The sequence below is a fragment of the Mchenga conophoros genome, linkage group LG3 (assembly GCF_057382185.1).
Source record: "Mchenga conophoros isolate Kocher_MC1m ecotype Shallow Benthic linkage group LG3, M_conophoros_male_GT1.1, whole genome shotgun sequence".
NCBI lineage: Eukaryota > Metazoa > Chordata > Actinopteri > Cichliformes > Cichlidae > Mchenga > Mchenga conophoros.
The window spans coordinates 68248846-68272394 of NC_140528.1; the positions used below are offsets into that span (position 1 = coordinate 68248846).

The window sequence follows — 23549 nt, forward strand, 5'->3', positions numbered from 1 at the left end:
TTGTACAAAGGGGCCCAAGAAAATATCCCCCACATTATTACACCACCGGCTTGACCATTTTTTTTGTGGATAGATCCATGCTTTCATGCTGCTAACACCACATTCTGACCCTGCCATCTGAACAATCTGTTCAGATTGACAACTGTTTCCGATCTTTTATTGTCCAGTTTTAGTGAGTCAGCTTCCTGTTCTTACTTGACGCGAGTGATATTTGATGTGGTCTTCTGCTGCCTCTGCTTCAGTTTTGGAAATGGTTTTCTGCATACTTTGGTTTTAACACGTTTATTTGAGCTACTGTTGCATTTCTATCAGCTTAAACCAGTCTGGCCATTCTCTTCTGACCTCAAATATCAACAAGACGTTTTCCACCAGAGAACTGCTGCTCACTGGATATTTCATCATTTTTTCCAGACCATTCTCTGTAAACCCTACAGATGGTCGTGTGGGGAAATCCCAGCAGATCAGTAGTTTCTGAAATGCTCTGACCAACAACCATAACACATTCAGTCACTTCAATCCTCTTCATTCTGATGCTCAGTTTGAACTTCAGCAGGTCACCTTTACCCTGTTTTACATCCTTAAATGCACTGAGATGCTGCCATATGATTGGCTGACTAGATATTTGTGCTAATAAGCAGTTGATCAGGTATACCTACTTAAGTGGCTGGTTACTGTCTATACACACTTCAGACTGCTCTATACACTCTGTTGCAGGCATGTTTTTTTTTTTCTACTCTTGGTTTAATACAGTGGTTCTTAACCTGGGTTCGATCCAACCCTAGGGGTTCGGCAGAGCCTCCGCCGTGACATGCACGGCTCATTTTGTGCACCAGTAAAAAACATGAGTGTCTTGAATTTGAAAAAAATCATATTTTATTTTTCACTAAAGAGGGGTTCAGTGACTGCACATATGAAACTGGTGGGGTTCGGTACCTCCAACAAGGTTAAGAACCCCTGGTTTAATACAATGTCAGCGAAAGCAGACATACCCAATACTGATGCTCTTAAGCACAGCAGCTCCATCTGTGAGCACCACCAGTGGAGCTACATGCTCTTGTGTTTGCCAATCAGAAGAAAGCTGGATGAAACAAAGGTGGAGATAATATGGCTCGTTTCAGAGAACGTGAGACCCAAGACAAAATTAGTAAGGATAATTAATGAGTTTTGGAAAGTTGTGCAAAGCACCTCTAATAGGATGACGAGTTCTTTAAAATAAGAACTTATTACTGCTTCAGTTCAAAAAGTTAAAACTGAAATACACTGAAACACGAGTTTGAATTTTTCTTTTATTTGATCTGAATACAAATTGAATGTACCTCACATAATTTAGACAAAACATGAACACAAAGTCCCAAATTTAAAAATCTGCAAATACTCCAGTTCATCGCAAGACGGTAGAAATAAAATGCAACTTCTAACAACAATTTCCTACAAACATTTGTTTTGTTTCATGTAATGAGTCAGTAGAAATCGCAAAACCTAAAACAACAGCCTCGTTTCGCTTACAAAAAGAAGGAAAAAAAGAAATAAAAAAACTGATTTACTGGTTTTAATAAGAAAACTTTTGGCAGAGTAATGGTGCTACCCTCTGCTACAGACACCTCACGCTGGTCTCATAAAGCTGTTGCAGTGTTTCCACTTGGACACGATTGTTCTGCTCTGACGTGCTCGCACAAAGAATTCACTGTTCCGTTCGTTCCCTCTGAAGTCAACACCAGCTGAGCTGTGACCGAACACGTGGCAGGTAGCCAGCGAGAGAGAGAGAGCGAGTGCATCTGCATGCCTGAAAGATGAATCTTTTCTATATGTGCCTGAAAGTATGTGGTGCTGCACTGTGGAATGAGGAGGTGGAGAGGCAGCTGGTTAAGACTTCGGGTCAGCACTGCGGCGTTTGAGCTTCTCCGGGTTGTTCGAGGCCATGTGGGAAAAGTCTCTGAAAATGTCCTGGTAGGTTTCATCACCTGAAAAAGACCAGAGAAGACGTGAGCCTCAAAAGCTTTTGGGAATATTGAAAAGCTTAAAGAACCCACATTACTGCCGCCCTTGCTTTCTGAAAGCACCCGTACTTTAATGTGCCGCAGCCATCGTTTCATCAAAAGCTACACCGTTAATTGCACACCAACTATTTCCTGGACACGTTTAGAGCTGTAGCCCTAAAGCAAGACACATGCAACTGAACACATAAACACACGTAATGGCATGCACATGCACTTTACCTCTTAGTTTGCTGTAGGTGGCGCACACTGCACAAGCAGTTGAGACCAGCCGGACGTCTCAGAGGGCAGAAGGCAAAGGCACACGAGTGCATACAACACAGACAACAACAACAGACAAAGCACAGCACGTCAAATACTGACCAGCAGTTCTTTCAAGCAGACAAACACAACTTGTTTTTCTTGTCCTTTTTCCTTCTCTCCCCAATTCCCGCATGACTAAAAACCGGACACAGGAGACTAAAGTATAAAGTTATCAAGAAGCCCTTAAACGGACCCAGAAGACAACCACGAAGGAATGGTCTTTGCAGCTTGAAAAAGAGCCAAATGGCACAAAAAACGCGAACAAAACCCACTGTTAACCTCAAGCTCGAGGGGCTGCGGCAGAGCGCTCAGTTAAGCACAAAAGAGGTCAAATCCAACAGTGTCGAAGCTTAAACTGAGTCACCGTTCACAGAACAGCGGGAGAAAATTGTCCTTGAGAACCAAAACCCAACCCTGAATTTAGCTTACATAAACTGGAATAAGAAACACAGTCACAAATACACAAATCAGCACACTGTACAGACAGAAAATATCCTAAATACACTGAAAATTGGCCTGACCCAGGTCTACTCTATACACAGCTTCTTTAAGCTCGCTTAAAGAACGGTTTAGTATTGAAGACGCCCACATGTAGGTCTGTGTTGACATAGTGTTCGGATGCTTTGTGGGTTTCAAAGTGCAGCATGATGTGCATTTACAATTCAAAGTGCGTGTGACCACCTCATGAGAACCACCCGTCGTACCCTCTGTTCCAGCCTATCTTCTCTCACAGGATTCTTAAAAAAATCTAAGTTGAAGCTTGTTTTTTTCTTTTTCATCTATAAACTCATGCACGGTAAGGCATGCTTGATTTTAAAAATATATATGTTTTAGCCCAGTTTGTCATTTTGAATCCCCATAGCCCATCCACTTATATGGTTCTTTATAGCCTGGAGACTCTTTCTAGTATTGGCCAGCCCACCTCCAGTCCCGCCCACTCCACCCCCTGATCCCTGCCCCTCTGAATGACCTGGTTGGCCGAACGCTCCATCCATCTCCCGCATCTCCTTGTTCATTTTGGCAATCCGCAACCTGAAAGACAGAAGATCGATTAAGCGAACCCGCAGCTGCTAACGTGGCTCACGTGTTTTCTTTCGAGTCAGACACTTACAAAGTGACGATGTCTGCATTGGCGTTATCCACGGCGATAGTTATCGGGTCCTTCTGGTTCTTGTCTCGGGCGTTGTAGTCAGCCCCTCGCTTCAAAAACAGACAAACCAACCTGAGAAACGGAGAAGAGAGAGCACATGAGAGACTTTAGCCTGGAAATCTATACTATATCCAAGCATTTCCAAGGACCCGAGCATTTAAGGAACTCAAGTGAAGGGACTGGAGTTTAAACTGACTTTCCCAACCAAAGCTTCTGGAGTTTAGTGTAGTTTCTCTTCTCATTTTCTATCTCTACAGATCCACTTTCATATCCAATCAACATTAAACTCATGTCACAGTAAAAACCACAGCGTCACAGTACTCTTCTCAGGAATATCTTACAGGAAATGGACAAATCTGCATGTATGTGTTTCCAAGCCCTAAGGCGTGTGCAAGAGAACCAATAAAAAAATAAAGTTAAAACAATAAAAACAAACAGAATTATCAAACTCTAGATAATTGTCAAACAATCAGTTTCCCCTTGTAGCCTCCCTTTATGCTGGCTTTCTTTCTGATTGGCTGCCCCTCTGAGAGATGACCGCATTGGGGATGTCCACTCATGATGTTTGGAGCAGTCTGAAGCCTGAACCTCAGGGATCACACAATAGCTTTCTAATGCTTTCTAAGTCGTTCATGCTTTTGATGGAAAGCACAACGGGGACTATTAGTTCATGGGTTTATTTCTGTATTAGATTCACGTGGGTTCAATTCTTGGAACTATGAGTTCTGAACAGTTGAGAAGAAGTGTTGTCACGAATGTATCTGAATCATGTTATTTCTTGAATTTCAATGTATTATTAGAAACAAATAAAAAGATACTTAAAGGTAAGGAAACAATGAATTATACTGTATTATGTATTATAAAGTGTTACCGAAAATGCTGCAAAAATGGGAAAAAAAAGCTACAGTTTTGAGACTATTTAATATCAATTATGTCCAACTAACTCGTCGCTCTTAAGAATAAACGTTTATGTTTCATTGTGACTCATTTTCCACTTTACTCACCACCGGCAGGTATTGTTGGCATAATGAGTCACACCAGCCTTGTTATTAGTTTAAATATATCTTAAGTGTGTATATCATCAAGTTTATACACAAAAATGGACATTCTGAATCCTTGACCTTGTTTTTTTGGTAATATTTGACGTCTGTTAACGTCCCCCTTGTTTACATCCTGGTGCTTTTGACCCTTACTCTTGATTTATGGTCGCTCTTTTTGAGTAGGTGTCTGCCTACAGAGAGAAGTATTCAACCTACGCAAACGGTTTACTCCTCCAAAAACCCAACGGCACGCAGCTTTACTGTGAGTAGGTCAAATGCTGTTTGGTGGAGAAGCTGACTAGAAAAGGGAAGGATGCAACAGTGGAGTTCACTGGGAACACGAGAAGTGCGAATTAAGATGAAAGCTAAAAAATCCAGAGTAAAGGCACAGGCGGTGGCCGCAGTGGGCACTTTTGATTGTTTTGATCGGTTTCACTTCAGTTTATTGTAAAACTTCGCTCCTCTTCGCGGATGGCTGACAGGTCAACAACAGCACATGCAACAGCGGCCCGCAGACTGATTGTACCGCATTATTTGGGCGTTAGCTCCATCCAGCAACAGACGCTGTCTGCAGGTGGATGGTAGTCTGTAGCTGCCAAGTGTCTGCGAATGGAGAACCATGACGAGGCCCTTAAACTTCACCCACAAAGGACAATAAGAGACTACAGAAAGTCACTGATACTTGACAACTTCAAAAAACTACGGACACACAAAAAAAAAACTGCTGGCAGGGTGGAGTTGGAGGTAAACATCCAGGGCTAAACTTTTCTCAATTTCTAGCTAGTCTTAGTTTATGATCTTACCTCCCCATTGCTGTCTTCCAGGCCCACGGTGTTAGACTTTTTGTCTCTGTTTAACATTTACATGTAAACCATACCCCCCACTGATTGTTCCCTGCTGTCCTCTTGTTTATTATTATAAATGTTATGTTATGATTTCCCAGTGGTTCAGAGTCATCTTACCGCCTCAGGCCCCCCCTCTGGGTTGGTAATCTCACCATACTTTGGTAAACACACCCTCACAGGAAAACTGGATCTGAAGGCACGTCTTCAACACCAGACATCGAGGAAAAACGACAAAACGCACTCTTATGGTGAAGACTTGTCAGCCACCCGCCTTAAATCTACCCCGCTCTACCACCTTTTATACTCTAAATGGGACAATCATTTACAGAAGGAACATCATGTTGTGTTAAATAAGACTTGAAACCACCAACTGAGCCCATAAACCCATTAGGAAACTCTTTACTGGAATCATGAGCGGTCGAGACATTTTCTCATCGACTTCTACTCAGACTGCAACTGGTGGAGTTGCCCCCTGCTGGCAACTGGAGGGACTGCAGGTTTAAAGTCAGGTTTACGTCTTTCTACCAGTCCTCACATTTTTTACCCATGAAAGCATCCTGCTTCACTGTGTTTTCTTAGTCCAATAACCAGTGTCTGTTTTCAGATTCTGTTATCTTGGTATGAAGCTATTTTTTTTCACTGAAACAGGGCCGTGTCACAGTATCTGTGTTTGTCTTACCCCGTGTGGCCCAGGATGGTGGCGTGGTGCAGCGGTCCCCTGCCATTGCTGTCCGCCTGGTTAACGTTGGCGCCGTTTTGCAGCAGGAACTCGCAGGCTGCCAGGGCGTTCTGACCGAAACAGGAGAACGCGTGAGCTCAAACACCCTCTGAACCAATTGCACCGTGTGTCACACAGTGTGAGTAAAAGGCAGCTTAAGGATAAAAACGCCACAGTATCCTAATCGTTTAACACACATTTGCATGCAAATGTGCTTATGGCAGTTAAGAGATACTTTATTTTTAGTGGGAAGGGTATTTTGACCAGAGAAAGTAGAAACCCATTGACTACTACATGACAGTGACTATTTCGGGACCTGTTTCAAAGATAAGCCGTACCATCCCGCTTTTGTTCTCTACAAATGTTTAGCTGTACTCAAGCAAGACTGGTGTCCACAAATGGGACAACAGAGAGATTTCGTTATCACCTCCATCCATTTCCATGAGATCTAGAGGTCACAGAACTCGTAAAGATTCAAACTCTAATGATCGACTGAGCGTCCTTCTCACCACTGAGACAGCCTGTATCAGCGGCGTGCTCGACTCATCGTTCACGTTGACCCAGTTGACATCGGCTCCGTGGGCCAACGCGTCGGCCATGACGGGGAAGTTCTGCAGGGCTGCCGAGCGGTACAGCAGCGCCCCGGGGTGGAGGTGGCTGAGATCCTCCTCCTCCTCTTCCTCTTCATTATCTGAAAGATTTAACAGATGTAATGTTATGTGATTCTTCTCAAAAGCTGTACAAGCTCTTTTTTGGTGGATCTGTGTTTTGTTGAGGTCTTATCTCACCTCTGTGGAAGCCTGAATTGTTCTTCTGGACAAGGTCACTGGGGCTTAACCCTAAAGAGAGAACAACAGTCGTGATTACTGATACAGCTGACCAGGCCCTTAGCGTTATCGAAGCACGCCTTCCTGCTTGACAACAGGGGCGACTCGCTGCTTTACCTGTGACCCGAGGCAGAGTGGCTCTGTTCGGTTTGGGCTTGAGCGGCGGTCTCTGCGCGATCTGTGTGGCCGCTCGGTTTCTCCTGCCGCTGGATCGCCTCAGCGGGGGGTTCCTGCCAGTCTCAGGCAGCTTATGGATAAACTTCTTTTCAACATACTTTGATCGAATCCACGACTCCTTGTCTCCTCTGAGGATCAGAAAGTATCAGAAAATGAGAAAGAATAAGCGCGAGCGATGGAGGATACGCTTCTCTTACATCGAGGTAGAGTTAAAACAGAAGAAGGCCACATGCAGGGCCGTGTCCATCAGTGTGTTTCTGGCTTTTCTTAAGCTCAGTTTCACTTCTCTACTTGAAGGTGTGAGACAGGAATTTAAGTTTTTTAATTTAAGTTTCTGAGGCACTGATTAAGTAATGCATTTATTTAAAATTGGGGATGTTTGTGTGCCTACTTTCTGAAGCAAAGTTAGTTTTTAGGCCTTTACAGACTCAAAGTTGACCACTGATTGGTATAATGTAACTATGCACACAACTAGCATTGTTAGAATTACAGGACAAGACACATAAGCAATAATCTTACAGAAGCAACTGTTGCCATCAGTCTGAGAAAGCTTATAAGGCCATATACAAATAATTCGAACTCCATCGTTTTACAGTGAGCAAGACGACACACAAGTGTAAGTGTAGGCTCAGATCAGACTTTCACAATCCAGAGCAACTGGGCAGCATGCTGGAACTAACACCTCATACCAACCGTGAAGCACGGTGGAGGAGGGGTGACGATTTGGGCTTATTTTGCAGCCACAGGTCATGGGAACCTCGCGGTCACTGAGTCAACTATGAACACATCTACACACCAAAGTATGCAAGTTTTTGAAGTATTCTAGAGTTAAATGGCATCTCTCTGATAGCTAAATATAAAATTTGTTCATGCAACATGACAATGATCTCAAGCACAGCACAAAATCTGCAACAGAATGAAGAAAAAAAAGATTAAAGATGTTGCAAAGGCCCTGTCAGAGTCCAGACCTCAACCTGACTCAAAAGCTGAGGTAGGACCTTTAGAGAGCTGTGAATAAATAAATGCCCACAAACCTCAAAGAACTAAAGCAACGCTGTGAAGAAGAGTTGGTCAAAATTCCTCTATAGTGATGTGAGAGACTGATAAAGCCACACAGGAAACGATAACTTTAAGTTATTACTGAATCTACGAGCTGCTGAATCATGGGGTGTAATTAGTTTAACACGGTGAAATATTTCATGGGTTTCATTTTATAACTTAGTAAAGCCTGGATCACTCTTATTACGTCCTGATACCCAAACCTTTAGAGTTAAAAGAGGCTGTACTTCCCTTTGACCGTATCTGAAGCTTGCAGCCTCACTACAAGTTTCCGGAAAACACTTTAGTTAGAGAGTTAACCATCTGTTTCATGTACTTGCTGCAGTTCCTGTCTGTCGTGACAAAACGCAGACGAGAGGAAGCAAAAGAAGAAGAAAAAAGGTCTGAGATGGGTCGTAGGCTGCTGATAAAGTTAACCATAAACTACAAAGATCTCCATGGAGAGCACCTTTTTATATTCAGCATATAAATAAACATGCTCGGTGAAGCAGTGGCGTCAGTCCACTCCCACTCAGACCTGTAGCGAGTTAGTGATCAGTCAATGTAAAAATACAGCGTGCGCAAGCAGAACTGTTAGTAATGTTAATGTGGCAGCAGAAGGAGATGAAGAGCGCGTTCCTGTTTGTTTTTCTTTCCAGCTGCATCAACACCGATGTTCCATGAACCACTTAAAGAATGACGCTTGAACAGAGAGGGGATTGCAATAGATGCATGCAATATTCTCCCATCTGGAGGAGTCGTCTGAATTGCAAACAGGCAAACGCATAAAATAAAATACCAACACGATTAATGAAAGAATTGATTTAATTCAGTTGCAGCTGATTTGTTTTGCCTTTGGTATCAACCAACTATCATTAGCTCCTGACATCTATGGTCTACTTCCTCTACTGCTAATATTTACCCAATCGTCAGTCTTGTTTTGGTAATATAATCATCGCCTAGCTGCAAACTTAGAGGAGGAACACCAGTAATTTTCTACTGCAGCTCCAGAGTTAAGAAACACAAAGTAGCTACTTTCAGCTGCTCCCTTGTCACAAGTGTTCGCCACAGCAGGGAGGTCCACATGTTTGATTCGGGCACATTCGTGTCTCGGCCTGAATCCTAATCTGGGACATTTGTTTGATAAGCTGTAAACCACTCCACTGCGCTCAAAACTGAAGCACGAAAAGGCAGAAATAACTTGATTTTGACAGAAACCTTAGACATGTCCTGCTATACGCTCACACTTTTAACACTCGGTGGCATCCCCGTCCAATCAAGCAGAAACTCAGAGGCTTGAAACTGAAGCCAAACTACCAAAAAACATGCCTGACCGCAATTGACTAAAAAAAGTAAATGGATCTCTACAAAAATCTGAGTTTTACAGCAGAGATAAATGTGTTACTTAAAACAGTCTAAAGTGCATTTCGAAGTTGATGCCAACTGTACAGGGTGATTATTTCACAATTCTCCTGTTTACACTAAATTAACTATTTGAATTGTACCTATGGGTACAGGTGCGTACCACCGATTCTGCTTCAGCTAATCTGAGCCACTGAACTGGACGTCTCAACTATGTTTGTGGTATTTGTGCCTTTAAGACCTTTTTTAAATCAATAATCTGTCAAAAGTCTGTCCGGGAGGAATGTTCTCTAGTTTTTGAATGAAATGTTAATATTTTATTTTCATGCCAGCGCTAATTTACATAAATCTGTGTCTGTGCATGCTTCTGAGATGAACCGACCTCTTGTCATAAGACAGGTGGAATAGGTACCTGTTATATATACTCTATCGATGCACTGCATTAAGCTAGTTAGCAGTAGCGGATAACTTAGCACTCTAGCACTCTTCCAAATCTGGTCACTCTGGGCTCCAAAAAAACAAGATAGCAACAGGCAATGATGCTAGAATGAAACCATTAAAGCAGGTGTTTGTAAACCTGTTTTTTGTGCCATCTTTTATATACAGTCTATGTTTCTGATGCATTTTCTCTTGCACACGTCATGAAGTCTCCCAAAGCATGATAGCCAACAAGAATAACTGTCGGACTACACAGCGCTCCTTCAGGACTACAGAGGATATTAAATATTATTTTTTAATACCTAAGGAGACTTCCTGTCACACATCTGCACGTGGAAAAACCAGCTGAATGCACGTTGGACTGGATTGATTATGCGTACCTGGGACTGGAGGGATTGGGCTTCTTGATGGTGATCTCATCAATCCGAGCTTCATAGATCCTGTTGATAACTGTGTTCCCCAACTCACACATCAACTAAAGGCAGCAGGGAAACAAGAACAAATAAACCAGATTAAGTACTAATTTCTTTCTAATTTTTTTTATTTTGTTTTGGCTTATATAAAGAAAACGGTTGCATAATCCATTGCGCAATCATAATTTTCTCTGGAACTTTTTCACAATAGGCCACAGGGAGGTGGAGCCGCTGCAGCTTTAAAATTTTAAATTACCTTAATAAGCTCGGGCTCCCAGGAGTCGAGGGTGAGGGAGCGCACTTTGGAGAAATGGACTCCAAGGCTCCTGCCAGGGAAGGAAACCATTAAAGCGCACAGTGGAAGCCAAATGTGTGTGTGTGTGTGTGTGTGTGTGTGTGTGTGTGTGTGTGTGTGTGTGTGTGTGTGTGTGTGTGTGTACCTGTGTATTCCTGAGCAGACAATACAAAGTGTGATGCCCAGGTTGATGGAGGCCCAGTCAGGACCCGGCTCTCCGCAGTCGCAGCACTGCCTGTTCCCCGGGATTGCCTGAACCTCCTCCAGTGCTTTGCAGCCCTCGTTGTCCTGATCCACGCCTCCTCCACCTCCTCCTCCTCCCAGGCTGCTTGTAGACACCGAGCTGCAGCGCTGTCTCTGATAACAGAGACACATGGGAATGGCGAGCATTTAACTCCCACTGGAAAGTGCACGTTGAAGATAATGTGTGTGTGTGTGGTGTATGTGTTCTCACTGGGCTGAGCGTGTCCTCTCGGCGCTCCTGAAAGGCTGAGGCGATGCTGTTTTGGACGGCGCTGATCCATGCTTGCTGCTGCCTTTCTGAGTCTGCCTGCAACAAACAGCACCTACGCACACAAAGTCACACAACAGTGACCATTTAACACTCGAGAAGCAAGAAACTAACACCTCGGCAGTCTGCAGGACGCTTTCACACACATGTGACGCTAATGCGACTTCACCACCATTACTGGAACAGACACACGCAGGTGTGCATGAAGTGAACTCACTTTGATGGGGAAACCACTTCAAAGCAAAAACGCCTCTCATTTTCAATGCTGGGTTTGACTGTGCAAAGACGCAAGTCCTCCACCACGACTGTAGGCTGGTCCTAAAAGATGGACAAACCGTGATGGTCAGGTTGCATACGTGCAAATTCGTCTTTCGAATGTGCTCGTGACCCTAAGCGAAATTTACCTTGAATTTCTTCTGATACACCAGCTGATTCTTCTGAATTGAAAACCAGCGCCTGAGGTGGAGAAAGAGTTTAGCCTTTTAGCTGTTTTCATTCACTGCCGGGCAAGCAAACGCACGGTGGACATCGGATTTATCACAGTGAGGTTCATGAGAGGAAAAGCACACAGCAAAGTTGTACCTGCTCCAGGTCTTGAAGGCGTTGCTGGCCCTCTTGTACAGATAGCCCTCCATCACGATCCCATTAGCTGCGTCACCATTAAAGTCCATAATGGAGTCATCATAAGACATGTCCTTGAAATATTTAAGAAATTAAAATCACATTGTGTCATCTGCTTCAAGGCCTTTTTTTTTCTCCCCACAGCTTTAATTGTGTTTACAAAAAGTGATGTAATACAGAAGTAATTGGTGCGGTCCAGATCTGGCGTACCATGTGGAATGATTATTCTTTGGGTTGTCCCCCCTGTTTGCAATATCTGGGCCAAAAGTTATCAATAGCGATGCTGCATTTCATCTGAGAATGATGCAAATAAAGCAACCATGCTGTAATCGATGCCATTCAAATGTGGGCTACTTTTAGGCTGACATCCAGGCCTCACCTGACCCAGTAAGTTGCATCTTTGCTCATGTTAGATTTGTTATATTTGCACCAAAATGCTTTAGTCTCACAGTACATCAGTTTGTCGGGGCCAGAAAAAGCCCATCAGCACTGAATCCTTTCCACAAGATGCCAAAGTCCCTGGTGGGCTCCAATGAGCAGAGCGTATTTTACTGAAATACACATCTGTCTGCACAATCAGGAGCTTAGCAACCAAGCCTAGCATACAGGTACCTCCTAGTCCCCTTGAGGTTTTTATCTTTTTATCTATATTACATGTTATTATGTTGCCTAGCAACCACCTACCAACTGTCTAAAATGACTAACTTGTTGGATTTATGCATCTCTATTAAATCATTGCGTCATTTTAACTTCACAACATTAACATCTCATTTTTATTGTTGCAACTTTCATTATGCATCATATACTGTCATGTCATCGTGTTGTCTAGCAACCACCTAACAAGAGATTAAAATCACAGATGAAAACACAGCTACATCGTGTAAAAACGAACGTGACAGCACCAGAAATGCCGTCTTCGTTATTCCACTGTCTCCGTCTTGTTAAAACCTAATGCCTACATTACCCATGATGCTCCTTTCGGTTGTGAACGTTTGTAACTGCGTTACCTTTTTCTTGATTGCTGCGTGTCTTTGCTCCATGTCCCTCTTTTCTCTGGCACAGTCGAGGACAAACTGTTTGTGCTGTCAAAACACAACACGACACAGCGTTTATTAAACCTGGATTCATATTTTTACACTTTCAGCTCGCTGTCCAGCTCTACCAGGTTAAACACACACTGAAAGGACAGTGGTTCGATCACCATCCCCTCCTGTCACTGTGCTGAAATACCCTTGGGAAAGATAGTGAACCAAACACTTTATAACTGAATGTTAGAAACTGTTTATGCGTAGAAAGCGAGCAGCGAGATGCTTTAAAAGCACCAGCCTATTTACCAGTCAAACTGAGATTATTCAGAACATCAACATTTTTACGAGCCTTCAGATTTGCACCACTTTTATTCAGGTCGCTAAACTAGTACAAAAACCCCCACACCAACTATTTTTCAGCATCTCTCACCGATCACTTTATCTTTTCCTTTATTTCATAAGAACATTGCAAATTTTAAAAAATAAAGCGCAAAACAGTTTGTGAGGACCGTTTAAAACTGTAAAACCTGCATAGTCTTTCCATTTAATGTTACGAAGGAGAGTTTTCTCCTTTCATTTTCATCTCCGACACATTTAGTTCTTTCAGAAACTCGGAGAGATCGGCAGCTTCGCGGTGGGTTATCACTCCTGCGCACTCTTGTGCAAACAGGAACTAGGAAGTGCTGAACTTCTGCCGTGTATCCTGCGCCAAACCAGAAAACAACATGGGTGGTCTCTCCTGCACAGAGCCTGCTTAGAGCATCACCCTCTCCCTATTTCACTCTCTCCTCTGCTCTTGCTCGTTCTCATCATTTCTTGTTCAAACAGGAAACGCTTTTCTGTGGTTTGATCCGGTCAGTGAACGTGTTCACAATTTACTTCCTGTTTGAAACTCTTTTTATTTGATCAAAAACACTTAGCAGCAATGCTGCCTCTGCTCAAGGTTGACGGTGCAGAAAAGATTTTACAGTTTCCTCTGCAAAGGAGCAGGAAGGGGCGCACGCGCACACACACACACAGACATGTGAAATATTTCCTGTTGTTGCTCACTTTTTCCTGTCACGATGAAAGTGTGATGTCACCTTGTGACTCCACTGCCCCTCCCCAAAAAGATGCCAGTTCCTAGTTGGACAGAGTTAACCCAAACAGCATTTTGGCCAAAAGCATCATACCATGACGCCCGTGGTCCACAAACACGATTGTTTCATTCAAAATGTTTTAGCAACATCTTGTGTATCCCTAAGCCAGAACAAACATTTGCAATCCATTTCCTGCCTCATAAATCATCTGCGAGGCTTTTCTGGGTGTTTCAGGTCTACGTTGTTCACCAGCTTTTGGTTGGCTTCTCTCTTTTTAGCATGCAGACAATGTACAATGCAGCAGTTTATCACCACTAACTAATCAACTCAAGCAGCAACACTTTGTCTATACATGTGGTCCCATCATGCTTACTGTGAGCGTCCCTAGAAAAAACTCATTCTAATGCAAGAAAAACACTGTGCAATAAGTTTACAGCAATTAGTCTTTGGCTCAGGATAAAGACTCAAACTGAGAAACTGCTAATGTGGCTGTGTCCACTTTTTTGTTTAAGGAAAACATTTTTCAGAGATGAAATTAACACGTTGACAGCCTAGGCCAAAAGCACTTTTTGTCTATAAAGCTTATTTCCTCCTTCAACAACTGTAGAGTAGGTTAAGATTTAATACAATACTGAAGTTATATCCTTAAAATTGTGTAACTTTACAAGACCAAACATGGTCACTTCTGGTCTAAAAAGACCAACGAGTGCATCAGGAGTGGCTGTTTCCATCTTTTACATACAGTCTATGGGGGCAGACTTTGTTACCTATTTTAAGGGTGGCTCTTTGGTGCCCTGGCAGGGCCTCTGTGTGTGTGTGTGAGTGTGTGTGTTGCTTGCTCTTGGCAGCTGACTCCAGTTTAGCCAGAGAGAGGAGTGCTCCAAGAGCTCAGTGCAGAGGAGGCGGTTCTGTTTGGCTCCTTTAACCCTTCTTTGGTTACTCTTTTGTTTAGTTACCAGCTTCTAGTTTTGTTGTGTTTTTAACTCATCATTTGTTGTTATTCCCTGGAACTTCTTAGAAAGAAACACACACACAGCAGGATTACAAGTAAGGTTTCTATTCTACACATTCACAAGTATGAACGCATTTTTCTCACATTGAGGATATCTTCTTCCTGTCCTACTGCTACTTATTTATGACTCATGCACAGACGGTTTCAGTCACAAAATGTCATTTTAACCGAAACAGAGATGTAACAAAACAGAAATAGTTACCTCTTCATTCAGCTTTTGTCGATACTCGTCCAGTTCTGACAGAGACTGGTGACCCTGCAGGAAGAACTGGGCTTGGGCATCCATCAGCGACAACATCTGACAGGAAGCAACACAAAGCCAGTGAGAAACGTCTGAAGATAGAGTATGCATTTAAAAATGGACACATACAGGTAAAAAAACCAACTCACTGCCAGCAGAATATCTGTCTTCTTCTTGGCCTCAATGACATTAATCTGAAAAAAAGAAAAAGCAGGAAGCAATGGTTAGAGAGACTTCCATATTTTCATGACCAAAACAGATTCTGCCCAGCCAGAAGACACAACCGCAAGACTGGACGGAAGCCCTGAGGCAGGCCTGTTATCATCCAAAGCAAAAGTATGACCACTGTGCTGCTGCTGCAGGCTGTTGTTCCAACCTAGCAGTTTGAGTTAAAGTGAAGCCTGTGTGAGCCTCTCTGCACTCATCTTTCCTCACCTCCAGCACGTAGTCCAAAGCCTCAGACCTGAAGGCCTTGCGCGCGTTGAGCAGGGCGTTACTCGCCTCGTCCACCTCGTGCTGCTTCCCGCGTGGAGCCTGAGCGTTCCTTGACAGCGACCCCTCCAGGGCTTCGCTGCTCTTTTCAAACTCTTTTCGTCTGTCCTTAAAACGACGAACATCTCTGCAGAACAGGAGACGAAGGTAAGAAGGGGGGAAAAAGTATTATGCTGTGCAAAAATCTTGAGCCATCACTTTTCTCTGTACATATTTCCTGCAAATGTTCTAGTAATTTTGTATTACAGTGCTCTTGAGCAACAGTTCTCCATGCTTTCTTAATGTCTTTCAAAAATTATTCTGGTGGCTTTTCCGCTCCTTTACAGCCCAGTCCCTGTACCTGACACTTCCTCATTCATTAAGCCCCTTGACACAAACCTATGAGTCATTCAAGCAATAAAACTGCACCTAACTCAAGGGATGAACCAGTGTTCAGACAAATTGGCAAAGAAACAACTTTAAATGGTATCTTTAGACACTTTGTTGTTAGCAGCTTGTCACAAAACAAATCATTTGTTTAATTGATTCTATCTAACGCCATTTGTAAAACACAGTGGAGACTGTCATGGTTTGGCACTGCATTCTGTTGTGTTGCATCAAAATTGATGCAATTAAGCACACAGAATATCCCATCAGATTTTTATCCACCATGCAACAACATCTGGAAAGCATCTGCTTGACAACAGCTTTATTTTTCAGCATGACAATAATCCCAGACACTTTGCCAATGCAATAAATGGACACCTGGATAGAAAAAACACACACTATGGAGCACTATCGGTCATGGATTAGCCTCCCCAGAGCCCTGACCTCAACACTACTGAAGCAGTGTGGGATCATCTAAAGGTGGAAACATCATGTCCTTCAAGAAGTCTGGAGAACTATTCATGAAGACTTCTCACAGAAATGGAAAGAAAGCTGCCTCATAGAGGGAGGTAAAGTAAGCAGTATCCACATTACCAGATCAGTTTTTATGCAAAAGCAGAAAGCAAGTTATTGGATGCTGCTAAGTCACATGCACATGATATAAAACATTTTTTAATCACCGGCAAATTTATTGTTCTTTCTTTCTTACTTTTTTACCATAGCTTTTGTGCAATGCTGTTTACCACGTGACGCTATCGCAAATACCTCTCTTATCTAATCTACCAAGTTATTTCCACTAATGGGAGCAGACCACAAGACAAACTATGAGGAGAAGCAGAACGATTATGACAGGCACACATGAAGGGGAATGACTGTATCTAAGGAAAATGTACGTATGTATGAAGTGTATGCTGGTGGGAAAGAAACTCAGAAATTAAAGCCTTAGATCGAACACACAGGTGGGGCCACCGTAGCGGCTCACTCACTCTTTCACAAAGCTTTGCAGCTTCGCCCTCACTGACTTCTGCGTGGTCTCAATCACTTCCTAAAAGGAGACAAAGACAAACATATTAAATGTCAAATGTAATATGTTCAGCGGCGTGCTGCAGCCGTACTTGACCACATATTGCAGCTGATAAGCATCGGCACTGAAAAGGAGAAGTCAGAGGCCGTGAATAACAAACTCACCCCCTGTGCCTCAAAAATGACATTCAGCTTTTTGGAAAATTTCTCCAAGCAGTCCTGCAGAGCACAAATCTTAGATTAGACTCTGAAACTTATCAAGTCAATAATGCATTTTAATGTTTTCATTCATCGATTCATAACCGCCATCTTTATTTACAGCTTCCGGGCACTTTGAGAACCCAGTGTGCTCTGCTCACCGCCATCATCTTGTCCCCGGAGCATTGGTGTCCGAGCTCCCGGAGGCCATTCACGAAGCTCTTGCTGGTCTGACAGTAGGCTTTGCCAGCCTCCAGCATGGCCTGGCACTGTTTCACTAGCTGGATGACACAAATAAGCAACACAAAGATTAAATGATCTCCTGAACAATGTAACAGCAGGCAACAAACGTCAGTTTAACATAATCTGCATTCATGCTGAGTATAACCTTGTTCACAGATTTTAATTCTGGTTGTTCAGTAGCTGTACTGGAGACCTGAGAGAATAAGTATAAAACATGCCGGAAGTGTTTCAAACCTTCATTCTATCTAAAGGCCACCAGGTGGCGATAGCTGTGGTTGCAGCTGCAAAAAGACTTGTGGTCCTATAAAATTGTATGCAGAAAGCAGCTTGACGTCTGTAAATAGTTTCCTGCTAAGTGTATGAGCTCAGTCGTATATTTTGAGTCATACTGAAGAAAGAGCGGTCGACCACTTCGTGTAAGCACTATGTTTGTTTCTCTTTTAACTCCATTTTGGTCTCCACCACCATATGAGGACTATATGAGGCTCTTTTATCTGTTAAAGTTAGCTTTTTTTCTTCTTCTTCTGTTGCTAGCTTATAGCTAATTTGGCTAGCTGGCTAAATAATAAACAGCAATGTTGTTTTTGTCTTATTTTTGCTGAAACAGCTTCTTGATAGTCTGCTCCTGGAAAATACGAGAGGCTGTTTCTGCCACTGGAAAAATAAATTTGCCATCTATGAGTCAAAAATTCAGGTTATTATCTAAATTTTGACTTACAGACTAAAATTTCCGAGGAAGTTGAAATTTTGAGATAGCTGCCTGAAATTTTGACTCTAGCTAACTTGAAACTCAAAATCAGCTCTTTCTGGTAAAAAATAAAAATATAAAAGATAAAAATTTCATTGGTGGAAACAAACAGCACTGATGGAAGGACTGAGACTGAAACAGCACAAACTGCGTCATGCCAGGAAAACTTGCTTTAAAGCTATTTAGAGGCCAGGAAAGTGGAGGATCTCTATGTGTTGATGTATGCTTTTTAAATAAAAGTACGTAGTAAGTAAATACATAAATTTTTTAATTAAAGGTCAAATATAAACTGAGCTTCTGCCTTGGAAAGATAAGGCCTGTACCCAGTGTCCACCCTCACAGTCGTTTCCACTTTTTTGTTGATTAGATCTTTCCTCTGGCCTCTGTGAGGACCCTTTGAAGTTCAAAAACAAGAAATTGCATACAGATTATATTTTCTGACCCATTAAAAGCTCCATTTATCAAGCAATAAAACCCACCGCTGATCACTTCAGCGTGATCTGCTAACTTACAGCTTGAAGCTTTAGGTGGTTTTCAAGCCAATTCAGTGACTTTATGACTTTCCTCTTAAGTGCTGCTTGTGACCACAAGCGTTCAGCAAAAAGGACTTAAACCCTGTGGGAGCTCCTCTCTTCCCCAGCGTGTTCAACAGCTGACCTTTATTACATCTGCAAATATCTAATTCAATGCAATAATTTAAAAGACGTGTTCGGAGAAATCTTTAGTTTTATTAGCGTCACATTTAAACCACCAGTGACATCTGAGGAGGCACGTCGCAGTGACAAAACCTAACCTGTAATGGATGTTTGGGGGGTAAAACATTAATAATAAATCCCTGCACCAAGACATGTCAGTGACTCATTATGTAAGCACACACATCACCTGAGCGTAGATATGACTGCAGTGGCATCATAGGACACGCTGTCTGACCTTTTTGTGCAAATCTCAGTCAATTTATCTGCATTTCTCTGAGCAAAAGCACCTCTGAACACAGCGAAGACGTGAAGCTGAATCCACACGCTTCAGTCCTGAACTCAACGAACTTCTAAAATTGTTGGAAAAAATAAATTTAAAAAAAGCGTAGTGGCTAATTTGCATACAAAACACACAGATTACACATCTCTCTACACTGCTACAGATCACAAATGAGCTCCATGCAGCATTAAATCCACACTTCACTTACATAATGAATACTTACAATCAGACCTTTATATAGAATATTAAGTTTGATTTGTACTCCAGCAACGTTTAACTCTAAACACCCTCCTTTTTGAGACTGTGGTATCACTCGTACAGTAGATTATCTGCTGACTTCTTCTGATCTAGTCAGATAACTGAAAAATATAGCGTGCAGTGTCTGTCAAAGAAGAAGAACTTTGTCCCAAAATCCTTTTGGGATGTGGCTCAGACCTGTCGCAGCCTGTGAAATAGCACCGGGACAGAAAAAAAAAAAAACATGTGCTACTTCCTTAAACCTAATCTCGTGGAAAACATCTCATGCATGCAGGGAAAGGCTTCTTTCTGTTTCACCTGCTCAACTGAAATCAGTCACATTCATGACACTTTACAGGCAAAGTGAGTGTGTTTGTTTTTTTGTTTTTGTATTTAAAAATGGTAAAATATAACATGTGGGAACCTGAGCTCGCAGAATAACTAACAACATAGTAGTAAGTCACTTTGATTTGTGCTTATTCCGTATCATCGGGGAACAGAAACGCAGCATGTGACTGACGTCTATCAGATGAATAGATCTGAAACTGTAGATTTTTACAGCGTGAGCACGCAACAGGGAATATAGGTCGGCACGGCGAAGCAGAACGAAGTGCAGTTCTCTCTGAAGCAGGACAATATGATGGGGAAGCAGCACCTGCAGGCACTTCCTGCTCGCCGTCAGGTGAAAAAAAAGCTCCAACCACCAACGCCCACCGCTGACTTCGCTGCCACTGTCCATCGACATGTGATGCCTCGTCTCCGTTTGTGCGCTTGTGTGTTTGTGTGTGAAGTGGAGCGGTGACATTTCAAAAACATCTGGAAGTGTCTTACCTTCTCCAACCGTGTCTCGAGTTCACTCACGTCATTCTGGACGTCTTCGATCTCAGCTCTGGAAAAGAGAAAATTCCAGTTAAAGGTCAGGGGTCATGGATTTTTCAATATAAGGCGTGAAAACCCTTCATTTTAAAGTCATTTATCAGCTCTATCCTCTCAAAAACTGCTTTTTCTCTTTTTTGCACAATTATAAACTAGAATAAAGAATAAAACTAGAATAAAACACAAACTTTCTGATGTTTTACAGACTAAATATTTCATTTCTTTACACATTTCTGCAAACATCACTCCACCTGCCCTGTGATTGGCTGGGTTAGCCACCACCACCCCTCCCCCTCCTGCAAACCCTGATCTAAAAAAGCAGTTAAGAAAATGAATGGATGGATTCTTGCACATTTTACTGCTTAACATTAAAACATAACCACTGCAATATGATGCGCTTCTGTGGTGCAAGCTCGATACCTTCATGGACAGCTTTATTTCTCCATTTCTTATTTGCTCTGCACGCTTACAAACCAAATAATTCATGCTCAACATTTTTATTCTTGTGCTTTATTTCCACTGAGACGATGCATATGACTCGTCAGCATTTCCATGCCTTTAAAAGCAGTGGATGTCAACGTGTCACCGTCACAGTGCGCAGGAACAGTCGGAATCGCACAACAGGAAAGAGTATTTTTTTGTTGTCTTAATATTGTGCAGCTAGAGCCTCGTCACGCTGACAGAGTTACTCCACATATTTCACGGCCGCCACTATTTCAGGCCCCGGGCATCTTGTTTTACACTCATTTAGCTGTAATTAAGCATGAAGCGTTGGGTATTTTTAGAATCTCTGTGACCTTCGGCAGGGTTTGAAGTGCATTCCTGTGGGTTTGAATGGAGCTTAGGGGACGCTCCAGCCATCAGACGTTTATGTAGGCCCACATGACTGCAAAGAAAACCTCCAGTGTGCGTGTAATTGATTACGTTTTGTTTTCTGGGTTCAGGATGTGGACTCGAAGATCTCTGAGACAAAAGCTCCTCAGAGATCCTCTTCAGGGCTGGTCTTTTTAAGAGCCGCCTTCTTTTTCTTGTTTTTTTTGTCGTGACACTTTCTTTCGATCTCTTTCTGCCTGTCGTGTCTTCTCATACCAAAAGCTAAACCATGTGGTTTCCGCTGCCTTCCACCAACAGTACAGAGATACAGAGAGAAACAGAGAGACAGAGAAAGAAAAAAAAAAAAAAGAGGCGCGTCTGAGTGGGGAGAGGAGAGGAGGCCCGGGACAGACAGTAACTGTTTGTGTTTGTTAGTGCGGCGAGGTTTGAATCAAAGTCTGAGGTCATGTGCTCTTGAAACACGACCAAATGACATGTCAAGCCAGGAGAGAAGGGAAGAAAAGGGTTGTTTTTTTTTAAAAAATAAAGAAAAAGGGTCTAAAGGAGAGAGGCCACTGTGGAGGAGAGTGAAGGAGCCCTTGATTAAGAAGAAGCACATCCTTTTTATCTTCTTCATGTCTCCTTGCAAGAGAGACGGAGGCTAAGAAAGCAAATTAAGACAGAGCTTAAGCTGAGTTTCCGCCGTGGTTCTCCCCACAGAAAACACGCTTCCTGTCTCCTGTTGATCACCTCAGCACATCTCGCTTCACTTCCTGTCGCCCTCCCACCCCGCTGTTACCTAGTAACCAGAAGGTACCACATTTGAGTGTCTGTCCCAAGGTGTCAGAGCACTTTATTTCCCCTCATTTGTTTTTTGGCCCTCTGTATTGTCCATCCATCTTCCCGTGTATGTGTGTGCGATTATGTGTATTTGATGACTGCAGCACCTCCTCCTCCCTCCTTCACCCTGCTCGCAGCCTGACACGAGACCTCACCACGTCTGCTGCCACAAGTCAAACTTTCCACTGCTGTGTGAGCCCCATAAATTCAAGATGGGCGAGAGAGAAAGACTGAGGTATGCCAAATCAGGCTGAGGCAGCCACTGTGACTCAGGCGAGCTGCCACAAACTGTCAAGGCACACCCAAAGTTGTGCCAAGCTCTCTCTTGAGCCACTTGCAAAAGCAACTCAGAAACACTTCCCTTTCGATTGCACCAGATGTGCTGATGTTGAAAGGAAACTGATCGCACTCCGCTTTGCTGACACGCAGCAGGGGCTGCAGTGACCCGGCCTGAATTAAGATTTCGATTCTCTGAAAAATGAGTGTGATCTCTCTGAGAGTGGAGGTGGGTTGATCTCGACAACTATCAGGAAGAGGAAGCATCAAAGCTGCAACTGAAGTTTGGAAAACCAAGCCACTAGTGATAGCACTGCTGATATTTTCCACTGGAAGGAGTTTCGTGGCGATGTTTGAATGTCCGTGGCTAGTACAGGTTTTCTGTGGTCTCGGTGAGACGTGGGAAAGCACCTCAGAGCAGCAGATCAGCCCCCCACGGCCCTGCAGGCCTGCACAATGTCCTCATAGCTTTCAGTGACTTTTGACCCGAGCAGCTCAAACTCTCTGACAGAAGAGTGAACAGCAACACCGGCAAATGCATAAATGTTTTATTAGGGAAACATGAATCAGCCTTTAATCCATAATCTCCTGCTGGAGCTGGAGCAAAGCCAGCTGTTCACTGGTGACATCAGCATGACTAACAAAGGTACAGGTGAAACTCTTACCTGAAGCGCGGGGAGTCCTTCAAACCCTCCTCAAAGTCCAGCTTCACCGTCATCCTTTGCGTTGACACCAACCCTCGTGACACTTCGTGTATTTATGTGACTCCTGGCTTTCAGCTGGAGGTGCCCGGCAGCCTGGCAAAGACAAAAACTAACTCTTTTTCCCCCCACTCGTTTTAACGCTCCACATCGGCAGCCCGGATCATTGTTCTCGCTGCTGGGTGTTTTCGCTCTCGTGTAGAACTTGTTTTCCTCTCCGGGTTTCTTTCTTTTTCGCCCGAACTGTTGCACATTCGCGTCGGAAGAGAACTTGTCAGCACTGAATGAACTGAGGGGATGTTAGTCGCGTCATTACCATCTTATGCGGCAATTTTTTTTAAAAAGGCACAGTCCGGCGCAGAAGATGCGCAAAGCCACGGGAGGAGTTCCAGCAGAGGGCCAGAGTGTCCTTATGGATCCCAGAGGATTTCAAATAAAATCCGATGGCAGCGTGAATCAGGACTCCCCGGGGGTGCCGAGTCTAGTACTCTGCCTGTCTCTCTGCCTCTCTCTCTGTCTCAGAAGAGGTCCACCCCCCATGTCACGTCCCACTATTTCCGGGTTTGTTACTCATGGCAAACTGTGGTTTTGAAGTAGGAAGCTGCACATAATAAGAGACATACACTGCCAAGTTGCATCATATGAAAAAAACGCCGATCTGAAGGATTT

General features: G+C 43.2%; 1 protein-coding gene across 1 annotated transcript; it reads right to left on the bottom strand.

Annotated features, from left to right (window-relative positions):
• Positions 1-894: 894 nt before the first annotated feature.
• Positions 895-23424, bottom strand: acap1 (ArfGAP with coiled-coil, ankyrin repeat and PH domains 1). Its single transcript, XM_085266897.1, has 23 exons — positions 22845-23424; positions 20206-20263; positions 17333-17452; positions 17139-17192; positions 16937-16995; positions 15528-15711; positions 15242-15286; positions 15054-15149; positions 12740-12814; positions 11694-11806; positions 11516-11567; positions 11329-11429; positions 11055-11166; positions 10746-10957; positions 10562-10631; positions 10273-10367; positions 6995-7182; positions 6839-6889; positions 6560-6741; positions 6012-6121; positions 3409-3519; positions 3268-3329; positions 895-1961 (listed from the first exon to the last, which is right to left on the bottom strand). The coding sequence occupies exons 1-23, from the start codon at positions 22895-22897 to the stop codon at positions 1864-1866; spliced, it is 2301 nt and encodes a 766-aa protein (XP_085123023.1). The 5' UTR covers positions 22898-23424; the 3' UTR covers positions 895-1863.
• Positions 23425-23549: the final 125 nt, after the last annotated feature.

What these genes read in the sequence shown, in the direction of transcription:
- acap1 (XM_085266897.1), bottom strand. Translation starts at nt 22,897, where the DNA reads ATGACGGTGAAGCTGGACTTTGAGGAGGGTTTGAAGGACTCCCCGCGC. An exon ending in GACAAAAGCTGAATGAAGAG is followed by an intron (nt 12,815 to 15,053) that starts GTAACTATTTCT and finishes GTGTTTTGACAG; the next exon opens with CACAAACAGTTTGTCCTCGA. An exon ending in CAATTCAGGCTTCCACAGAG is followed by an intron (nt 6,742 to 6,838) that starts GTGAGATAAGAC and finishes TAAATCTTTCAG; the next exon opens with ATAATGAAGAGGAAGAGGAG.